At 49.5% G+C, this 11012-nt stretch overlaps 1 protein-coding gene across 3 annotated transcripts in view; it reads left to right on the forward strand.

The window, feature by feature from the left end:
* Positions 1-11012, forward strand: part of eipr1 (EARP complex and GARP complex interacting protein 1) — a 45587-nt gene that overhangs the window by 31886 nt on the left and 2689 nt on the right. For 2 of the 3 annotated variants that reach the window (XM_003457191.4, XM_019348576.2), the window contains one exon: positions 7576-7743. The exons of the other annotated variant lie outside the window; for it this stretch is intronic. In XM_003457191.4, coding sequence (XP_003457239.1) covers positions 7576-7743 — 168 coding nt within the window. The remainder of the gene's footprint in view (positions 1-7575; positions 7744-11012) is intronic. 3 annotated transcript variants of the gene reach the window in all.

Genomic DNA, 11012 nt, shown 5'->3' on the forward strand with positions numbered 1-11012 from the left:
TTACAAACCGGTTGCAGATTGGTTGCAGACTGGATGCGTACTGGTTACAGACCAAAATGAAACTGCAAGTTAACTGCACACGATGGCAATAATTTTGGTTGTGCGTTCAGTCTCCACAGTGTTTTCTCTGGTGTGACTGTTGCATTCTTTTTCTCCTCTTCTCTAAAATAAGGACGGGGAGTGCAGCTCCACCAGCAGCAGACGCCTCGAGCTGGTTATCTAACACCCTGGAGAGGAGCTTGGTCTCTACAGCACCCTCTTGCTTCCCAGATGCATAGCTTTAAAAAAAAAAAATGCAAAGACAGCGCTGCTTATAAAATATATATGATGCCTGTTCTACTTTGTACTGATGTAATATGCAGCATTATGTAAATTATGGAATACTCGGCTCTGATACGGGGACAGAAAACTGTGTTTAATGGAAAATCCTGACACACTCTCACTCCTCCTCAGCCGGCTGTTCTCACTGCACCTTTGCTTTTACATTATTCACAGAGTAATCCCTGCTGTACTGAGCTGCAGTTGTGATTTTTTTTTTTTTTTTAGGCAGGTCTGTTTCATTAATGTATTTTTAAAAGGTCTTATTTCAGCTGTGCCACAGGTCGTTAGTAAGAGCTGGGCAGCATTGTTGCAGAGATGAACAATGTGTGCAAAATCTGCATCAACTCACGGAGAGGAGCATGTGGGCTGTAACAAATATCACATAATTATATACAGCAGATTAATTAGGCTGCAGATTGGAGCTGGTGATGTGTATACAAACAGTCCAGAAAGGATCCAGCTCACTGTCAGAATAACTAAAATGTCAGTAATTCAGCTTTACTCGCACATTTTTGATTCCTAAAGCCATGTGGAGCTCGTCAATAAAGTCAGAGTCATCGGTTCACAACAATGGAATTCAGAGTGTGATTGTCTCTAATTAAAGGGCTCACAGCCATGGAGCGTAACCATGCTCGCTGGTGCTAAAGGACATAAAAACTGAGCCCAGGCAGCAGAGCTGTGCAAAAGTCTCATGCACTTTAGAGTCTGCAGTCGCTCCAGGTTTGTCCTGCGTGACACGACAACCCGAAACACACAGCCAGGTCATAAAAAACGTAAAGCATATGACCCCACAGAGACCTGCTCACAGCACCTGTGAGAGGACGCCGATCGCTCTACGTGGCGCTCCGAAGGCGCTCAGGTGACACTGCACTGATGCCTGAGGCTTCATTCAGAGGCGGTCCACTGCGTCCTGGGCCGCCATGAAGGACCGCCTACTCATTGTGTTCTTTGGACAAGCCAATCGCGCAGTTTGTTCTCAGAAAGCTGGCTCTGTCCACACTGTCAAAATTTCTAAAAGCATGTAGAGACGTGTGTGATTCGGGTCCAGTCTGCATTACTTTGGTTTCTTCTTCCAATCGCTGTCTCTCTTGGTCAGTCCACACCTCCAGCGGAGCTACTGCCAGATGTCTGGGCTGGAATCATGTTCTCAACCAGTTCAAGAACTGGGACCAGTTTCATCAGGGTGTTATTGGTATTTACTCGTTTTCGATACAGTTCCACTCGTGTAAAGATTGCGTGATCTTCCACGTGTGTTTAGGTTTAAGCAACACAGTTACTCAGTTGGTAGAGGCAGCAGGATTTCTTGGTCGGGTTAACCAGTAAAACTACTTGGCTGGGTTCATGCATCGAGATTTCTCAGTTAGTTTAGGTAAGAGGTGGGGAACTCCAGGCCTCAAGGGCCGGTGTCCTCCAGGTTTTAGATCTCACCCTGGGTCAACACACCTGAATCACATGATTAGTTCATCACCAGGCCTCTGGAGAACTTCAAGACATGTTGAGGAGGTCATTTAGCCAAGGACACTGGAGGCCTGGAGTTCCCCCACCCCTGGTTTAGGTGATGAAACAGATTTACGTCTCAGGCATGCAGACATGCATGGACATGGATTCCCCAACCGGTTGGTGAACGGTTCCTCCAAGTTTCTGTCATTGGTTGAATTCAGTGGCAAAGAACATGCTATACCAAAAAGCTTGAGATTTCTTTGGTGGCCTTCAAAATAAGTGCCTTTTGAAGCATGTTTGTGGCACTGGTAAGGTCAACTTTTATTTTGAAGGCAAACATTCTCAGTTTCCAAGTTTCCAAGGCCGAAGAAGACTTTCCTTGGTCTGGTCTGTCCCCAGTCTGCAGGCCTGGGTGACGAGGATGCTTTGGCGCACTATAAGAATCGTGGATTTGTTCAAAGTGCCCTGTTTCCTCCTTTTTCATAGCTGCTTCCTGTTTGTGTGGGTGACTCGTCCCCCCCACAGAGGCACAAACCATTCTTCCATGTGGAACAACTCGGATGTGAAGTCTTGCTGACTGCAGAGAGTAAACGGACTCTTCACAGAAACAAAGAAATAACTCTTTTAAAATTAATTTCCCACTTCGGACACATGCATTTGGTATATTTGCAAACCAGTAACTGCTGTTTGCAAGTTAAAGACGTCTTTAAAGAGGAAAGATGAAAACAAGTTGTTAGTTTGTGAGGATCTGACTGTGGGCGCACCGGGGGGCTTTAAGCCTTTGAATAATATTAGGCTAGCTAACAGCCATGTAGTACTCGCCACTGGGCATGTAGCTGTGCCTCTCTGTGAGGGAGAGAGGCCTGTCACTGGAGATGTTCTTACTCTGCATCGACTCTGAGTTCCCTCTTGGACCCACAGTCCACAGTGAGACACACACACACACTCACACACACACACACACACACACACACACACACACACACACACACACACTGAGCTGTGTAATAGCTGTCAGGCCTGCAGCCATACCATGCTCTGCAGGGTGCATACTGAACAGCAGTGCAGTGTTGCAGTGAAGCATGGATCCTGTACACCTCCCCTGTGGTGTGTATGTGAGCATGTGCAGAATGAGCAGATATGGAGAGCAAAGCGCGAGCAAAAGAAGCCGAAATGATAGATGGCGGTGCCGTTTGCTTCTTTAAAGGCCGGCTGTCTGCCGGTGCAAAGACGACGAGCGGACATCGTCAAACCTCCTCGCCCGGATCGGCCCGAACACCACCTGACCAAAACCGGCGTTTCCATCGCACCTACCCATCAGCGCCTCGGCGTGCCGTGATGATAGGTTAGCCGAGGTAAACCATTATTCACGAGCCTTTTCCATCATATTTTATTCACATATTCAAATCTGGCTCTATTATGCAAAAAGTGTTGGCTGTTCAAAGTATCATATTTCACATTCAAATACGGGCCATTATGCAAAAGATGTCAGCTGTTTTTGAAATGGTGCTCTTCCATATGCCACTGTTGATTTGAGGGTGACCTTTTGAACCCTGCCGCTGTCAGATCGATCATCCGTGACCTTTTCCCGCGCTCCGGGCTTTTCCTCAGAAGACACGAACCAGACATCCCGCTGTAGCTCTCATAATGGAGAGGTCGGGACCTTATGCAGGCTTTAAAATAATTACAGAGAACACCTTTACGTTTAACACCCCCACCGCCACCGCCGTGCTTATTTAGCTGCTCCACCTGCCGCAGCACTGTACAGAGTTTACAGGGAGAAAGGAGGAAACTGGGTTTACAGATATCTGCATGTGAATATTTGCACTCTTTGGCCTTTGTTTCCTGCACTTCTGATTGGTTATCAGTTGGTACAGTAACCTCACCGCAGTCATGTGATCGGTCAGATGTTTTATTCAGTAAGACCTGAGAATATAAAATCGTCATGAAAGAGTTCAGCGAGATCAGAGATCAGGTGAGCAGGAAGCTCATTCTGTATTTGTGTTTATGGTCAGGGGCGTCGCCCCCTGCTGGGCAGTAGAACAAACGCAGGTTTCAGGTGTTTAAACTTCGTTTATGTTGGAAGTTTGGACTCTTTGCTTCACACTAACCTCGGTGCTCTCCTCCATCGTTTAGGCTGCTTGATGCCATGATCCTTTACTTTTTGTTCGTTTGCAGGCTCCTCCCCCTGCCTCCCCCCCCCTGCCTCCCTCTCCTGCTCCCATCTTTCTTTCTCTGCCAGCTCCATCTCAAAGCCAGGCTTTAATTTTGATCAGCGATGAAATGATTGCTCTCCTCTTTCGATTTTTCTTCTCTTCCCCCTCCCATCTCGCTGTGGTTGCCATGGAAACAGGGATGTGTGCGTATGTGTGTGTGTGTGTGAGATTGTCGATCCCCTCAGCAGAGAGATTTATCACCCAGACTAAGCCAGTGTGTGTGTGTGTGTGTGTGTGTGTGTGTGTGTGTGTGTGTGTGTGTCTACCTTTGTAGCTTCCTGCTCACTCTGCCTGTATTTACACACATAAATGGTATTTGTGGGAGTGTGTTTTCCCGGTTTTATGTTTTTATCTGCGTGTGTGTGTAACAGTGTGTGTAATAGGTCCCCGTCCCCTCGTCAGCCCCCCCCATCACACACACTCGCTAGATGACTTAAGATTGAGTGTGTTTGGTGGGTCGGGCCAACTGCGGCTCTAATCCTGCTCGTGCAAACATAAACACACACAAACACACACACACACACACACACACACACACACACACACACACACACACACACACACACACAGTCCCAGGTCCCTCCTCCATTAGGCCGGGCCGGGGGAGGGCAGGGTTGCGTGTGCCGGTGTGTGCGTGCGTGCTTGGAGGGGGGATCGCTCAGAGACACCAGAGAGGGAAAGAGCGAAACTAACCCAATTTCCTGCTCCATTTCCTTTTCACGCGGCGGGCGCGTCCCATTCCACAGCGGGCCGGGGTGAACACCAGCCACCCTACAGCCCCGGGTCACGCCTTATACCTCAGAGTCGCACGCAGGACAGGGAGGCGGCGCTGTAAATAAATCATGTGCTGTGACTCGAAATTACACATGAAATTGCTATTTTGAGAGCGACTGAAGTTCACCAGAAGTTCCGAGTCAGCTCGGATCAGGAAGCTGCTGCTTGACGAGCTCGGCCGTATTTATTCCTACCGGCGACCCAACATCCCCGTGACCCGCACACGCATCAGCATCCAGGAAAGTGATGTCACAGGCAGGTCAGAAGGACCGCTGTCATTGAGGCAGGTACGACTTATCCTCACTGATGCTGCTGTCGGTATGTTGGAGTGACACAAAGACGTAACCATGGTGACGGATGTTATTGACATCAATTATATTTTCATATCGAGCTGGAGTAGGAGTGTCCTCATGGTCAGAAACACTGACGGCATCACAGCACACAGGAAATGAGAGCCGCTCATTTATAAAAGCATCAGGATGTCTGAAGCCTGTTTATCTTCAGCCAGATGGAAAACATCTGTCAGCTCATCAGAACATCAGCAACGCTCGTGGCCTCCATCGGAGAAATAATTCAGACATGTAGAAAAAACAGAAACAATCAATCATTTCATCCACGTACATCTAAGGGTGGGCGTGGTCGTGCGGCTTTGGGCCAGTGAGCAGTGGGTGTCCAATGAGAAGACATATTTGGTCCATCCTCCGTCTTCTCCTGCTTGTGTGGGTTCAGCGGGTCGAGTCTGTCATGTGTGATGATGCTAAATAATAAAAAACTTGAACCACGCCGTGACCGACGCGGCGCAGAGCGTCAAACCTTCAGGGTGACGGCTCACCTCAGATCTGCAGGTGTGTGCAGAGCGTGGGTCCCCTCCGCTCTCTGTGGGCTTCCAGGCAAACTTCTTCCTCGTTGTTTGACATTTCCCGAGTCGCTCACAGTCCCCGAGCCGTCTTGACCTAATTGGAGCCCAGCGGTCTGCCTCGGGTCGTTCTCTTATTCCTCCCTTATTTTAATGAGATTTTTAATTAGCATGTTAATTGCCTATCACAATCAGCGGGGCGACGAGCTAGCTGGCTAGCTGCTGTTGGCATCCAGCTGCACCACAACACAGAGGCTTTCCACGCCGCCGAACAAAGCCGTGCCGGGCCAGCCTGCAGAAAACCTGCAGTTTCTGCAACACTGCGTTGCATTTGTGGCCGAGGCGTCGCTACATCCGGATAATTACCACTTCACTCACGCAGGTTTCCACTGGATTAGCGCCGTCAGCCACTCGAGTCTCCTCATGTATAATTTGCACGCTCAGGTGTCACGTTTGTGAAAATGTGGACACAACAGGCAAGAAGTAATGAACACAAAGGAAAAATCACTGAATGCGAGCTCAGAGAAACAAAGACAAAAAACAGGAAGTGACCAGAGCTGAGGCCAGACCACGGGCTGATCCCTGCCACCGGGTCTGGGTTGGAGGCGGAAACAAAAGAAGCCGTGTGATGGCTGCATGCCGAGTGTGATTGTCTGCTCCAACTATCACCTCCGACTCCGGAGCAAACCAAAGCAAACAGCAGGTAAAATGTGGAGCTTGCTCCGTTCCATAAATGTCGCCTTCATTTGTCTCCATTAAGTTGTCATTTTCAATTCTGCAGCCTCAGAAAGAACCGAGCCGGCACTAAAGACCAAACTCTGAGATCATTCCTGGACTAAACTTAGTTTTACTTTTGATGAATGCAGCATGTTAGTGATAACCGTGTAGCAGTGGTCTCTCTGTGAGCCCGGGCCCGTCATCTTCCTGGACGGGAAGGTTGGGGGTTCGATGCCCAGCTGCTTCAGTGTGGTCAGGTGGAGCAGAAAAGCAGAATGACACCTGTACATTTACCAGATTTCTACCTCCCGTCCCACTTTAGCTGAACCCTCTCAGATGATGCAGAGGTGGTCCTGATGGATCAGCTGACCTCAAGCCCCACCCACATCAGCTTCAGCCTCAGCTCATACCTGCCTGTGCAGCCGAGTAACAAATCACGTACACTTCAGTGTCTAAGCTCCTTTAGTCTCTGCAAGCTGCTTTGGAACCCACCCCGGCCTGTTCCATTTAATCCATGTTGTATTTTAAGACTTTTGTTTTTCAGTTTTCATAGAATAAAATGTGAAGAACAGCAGCTTTAAATGTTTCAGCTCCGGGCTTTTGTTGGGCGCTCCGTCTTTTTAATAACATTTTAAATGCATTCATTCTCTGGGTGGTGTAAAAAGCTCAGTCTACGAGCCTCCACCCGTGAGCTCTGGGAGCACTGGTTCTTCCCTGGTGATGCTCCACTAATGAGAATCTTTAAGATCACGGCGTTTGCTGTCATTGTGCTCACGCTGCGCTCCAGCTGACCGAGCCAGAGAGGAAGCGATGCGCTACGATGGCAGCGCTTCACGGGTGACGGCCTGAATTCGCCTCTTAAAGCGGAGGAGGAAGCGCGTGAGAGCGGGGATGGTTTTTCTTTTAAAGGTGTGTTTGAGGGAGATAAACGGAGGTGGAGGCGCTGTCGTGGCTGTTAGCAGGAAGTCGAGGCTGTGCCGTTATGAGGCTCGCCTTTGTAATTTACCACCGCCGGTGTCGGCCACTTTATTGAGGCTGGCCTTTGCTGACAGACGGCGACGCAGAGAGGCTGTGATTACCCGGGAAGCCTTGGTGAAGCTTCCTCTCGCTCATATCTGCTCTTGTTGTTCCGTCTCCTCCTCCTCTTCCTCGTTGCTTCCTCTCACTCTCACCCTGCTCGTTTCTGCTTCTGTGCGTTTGCCTTCTTCCCTCTAACCTCCCCCCTCTCTCTCTCTCTCTCTCTCCCTCCAGTCAGATCTACTGCATAGAGAACGCCCACGGTCAGCTGGTGCGCGACCTGGACTTTAACCCAAACCGTCAGTACTACCTGGCCAGCTGCGGGGACGACTGCAAGGTCAAGTTCTGGGACGTTCGCAGCGTGCAGGAGCCCGTGAAGACGCTGGAGGAACACTCGCACTGGTGGGTGGATGCAGAGAGGTCAGGGCGGGTGTCCCACACCTGAACCGTGCCGTGTGTGGGTGGTGTTCCAGCTGGAGTGTCTCAGGTTTTTCTTTATTTTTGGGTCAAATCTGAAAGTAGTTATTGTAGTTTTCTTTAAATACAGTAACTTCAGTTTATTTAATGCAGCCATGCGACCTTTAACCTTCATGTAACCCGACGTGGCTGCAGCTCAGGAGGTTCGATCCCCGGCTGCTCCAGTCTGCGTGCCACAGAGCTGTAACAATCAGTCCGTCCGTTATTTCTTTTCACAGTTTCAGGCCTCTGAGTACAAATGTGGAGCTGTAAGTATTTACCAGCATTTGGAGTCGTGACGTCACACCTGCAGCACTTCTCCAGGTGAAAATTTCAGGGCTAAAAATTTATTTCAGCTTTTTAAAAAACAATCAGATTTACACCGAGGCGGAGAATAACCTGCAGCAGTTTAATATCTGCAGGAAGCAGCGCTGGTGCCTCATGTTTGATCTGTTTCTGATCATTCACTGCAGGAAACCTCCCAAAGTGCATTCTGGGTAAACTTTCAGGGCTCTTCTCGGCCTGTGGCAGAGGTGTCTGCTCAGAAGACCATAGAGCAGGTGAAGCATCTCTTCGTTACCTGCAGGATCATCTGCATGGCCTCGTTAAATATAACAGCTGATTCTGAAGGTGTTTAAAACTCCGACTCTGGTTCCACAGCAGTGATTGAAAAGTTTTCCACCCACCTCCAGAACGAGCAGCGAGATGTGGTGACCTGTCAGAGGTGAATGATGAGGGCGGGGCAGCAAATGACAAAGGTGGGAACACAGACAAGGACAGGAAGTGGAAGGCACAGAAAGTCACTGCCAAAATAAAACAGATGCAGACAGAGACGAGAAGCAAACATGAGCTTTAATATTTGAGAGGCTGCCCGTGTGCATGTGTGCAAACCTCTGCTGACTTCATCTGCAGAACCAACTGTAGCATCGCAGGACAGCTGAGCCGCAGCGAGGAGAAACATGGCCGTGCCGCTCATTGGTTCCTCCTTTTATTAACGCCGTTATCTCCCAGCTAATGAAACGGCCCGACCGCTCCCGCTGCAGGAAAAGTTCGTCATGCCCTCATTACTAATTAAACACGCAGCCACTCGCTTTGTCACCGAGGACCGGAGCGCAGCGCTGCCCGGCCTGCTCGGGGTCGTCCGCTCTGCAGCTCCAGGCGTCGCCACGAGCTCGGCGCAGTGAGTGAGTGAGTGTGTGTGTGTGTGTGTGTGTGTGTGTGTGTGTGTGAGCTGAATAGATGATCAGTGTGTCTGAGAGCCAAACTGGGCTACTGCTGCAGCACCAATCCTTACCTGACACACACACACACACACACACACACACACACACACACATTATCTCCAAACCAAAGTAGAGTTGGCAAACATATCCATGGCTGCAGATGGGATCTCTTGTGATACGAGATAGAGGTGTGTGTGTGTGTGTGTGTGTGTGTGTGTGTGTGTGTGTGTGTCACCATCTAATCTGTCTTTCTGGACATGTTTTCATTTTATCTCTGTGTGTGGTTTCACTGTGTGTGTGTTTGTGTGTTCTGTATGTTCATGCATCTTTTGTGTGGTGCGTATATGTGTGTGTGTGTGTGTGTGTCCGTGCGTGCTTGTTTGTCGGAGCGCAGCCAGGATATGGCCTCGGGGCTGCTGGGGGTATTAGGGACTATTTTTTAGCAGGGAAGCGGATTAGGGGAGCGCGGGGAACGGCGTGGCCGTGGCTGATTTTCTGTCAACAGCCTCGGTTATCCCTCAATCCCTCCCTGTGAGGGAACTGGGACTCTGAGCTGCACCCCCGGGCTCGCAGAGAGAGAGCAAGGCGGGAGTCGGAGTCACCAATCAGAGAGAGCGAGGAGAAAGGTGGGGAGGAGAGAAAGAAAGCATCATTTATGATATCATCAGCTCATGAGAAGCTCAGACGTCGGCCGCGAGGAGCCAAATCCCCATTGTTGGCATGTGAACGCTCGCAGAGACGCACCGTGGAGCCGCCGTGTTTACCGCATGATCGTGTGGGCGCGAGTGCGTGAATGAGATGGATGCAGGAGCTTCTCGTGTGGTCTGCTCACACGCGATCGGTCTGAGCGTTTGGCTCTCACACGTAGCGTGCTCTTACAAATAAAGGCATTTTTTTTCCTCCAGATGTTTGAGCCCATCTCTACAAAAAACACCAAAAACGCAGTGATGGGAGGGGCTAATGTAAGACGTTCACCAGTGATAGGTCCTCAGGTTTTGTCACCATGATGTCCTTCCCACTAATGCGAGCTCAGTTACTGCTGGGAATCTCTGTGCGGCTCCTCTGAAGGCAGCCTGGCTCCCCTGTGCTGGTGGAAAACTTTACATATTCAGCTCATTTCTGACTGAAGGTGAACGTCCTGCTGGTTCAAACCCAACATGGTGCTGAGGTCAGACTCAGGTGTGCGGGCGAGTGAAACCACACATCTGTGAGAGATGAGAATATAAGATATCACTGTAATAATCACTGTAATAATGACCGTACTTATTACTACATTTAGTTTAATACTAATTAGAATAGAATTCAACTTTATTGTCATTGCACACGTCACAAGTACAAGGCAATGAAATGCAGTTTGCATCCATGCAGAAAGTGCTTTAGCAATAATAAAGATATATTACAGAATATGGATCTATCATAGGTGTGTTACAATGTACCCGGTATGAAGGTATGTAATGAATATGCTATAACTATAAGTATGCACAGGCTGTAGTGAGTGTGACAACTTCACGCCGTACTCACTGGGAGCGGAGGCGGAGCCTCTGATGTCATCATCAGTTCACTGATGAGGTCACGGTTCGAGGGAGGCGGCCCATGTTTTCATATTTGGTCTGTGGTGAGCTGTCTGAAAGATGGATGTGGGTCTGGGGGCGTGGCTTGTTGTTATAGTTCCATCATGAGCAAGTCGGCTCCAGGACGTGTAGCTGTGAGCGATTATAACATGAGAGCAGCCTCCCTCAGCGTCTCGGTCACAGTGGAAACGTGCATGCAGTGTGCTGTGACTGATCCAGGTGATCGCTCCGTGTCTTACCTGTGCTGTAGGGGAGGGGCCTGCTGTTCCTCTGACGGGTGGTTCTAGGAGACCCTGTTTGGAAGCGAGGTCGTTTACGTGCGATTTATGTGTGCATGGATGTAAAAGAGCACCGCTCCTATTCTAACCAACGCCTCGGTGTGTGTGTGTGTGTGTGTGTGTGTGTGTGTGGGTGTGTGTGT

The sequence above is a fragment of the Oreochromis niloticus genome, linkage group LG19 (assembly GCF_001858045.2).
Source record: "Oreochromis niloticus isolate F11D_XX linkage group LG19, O_niloticus_UMD_NMBU, whole genome shotgun sequence".
NCBI classification, from domain to species: domain Eukaryota; kingdom Metazoa; phylum Chordata; class Actinopteri; order Cichliformes; family Cichlidae; genus Oreochromis; species Oreochromis niloticus.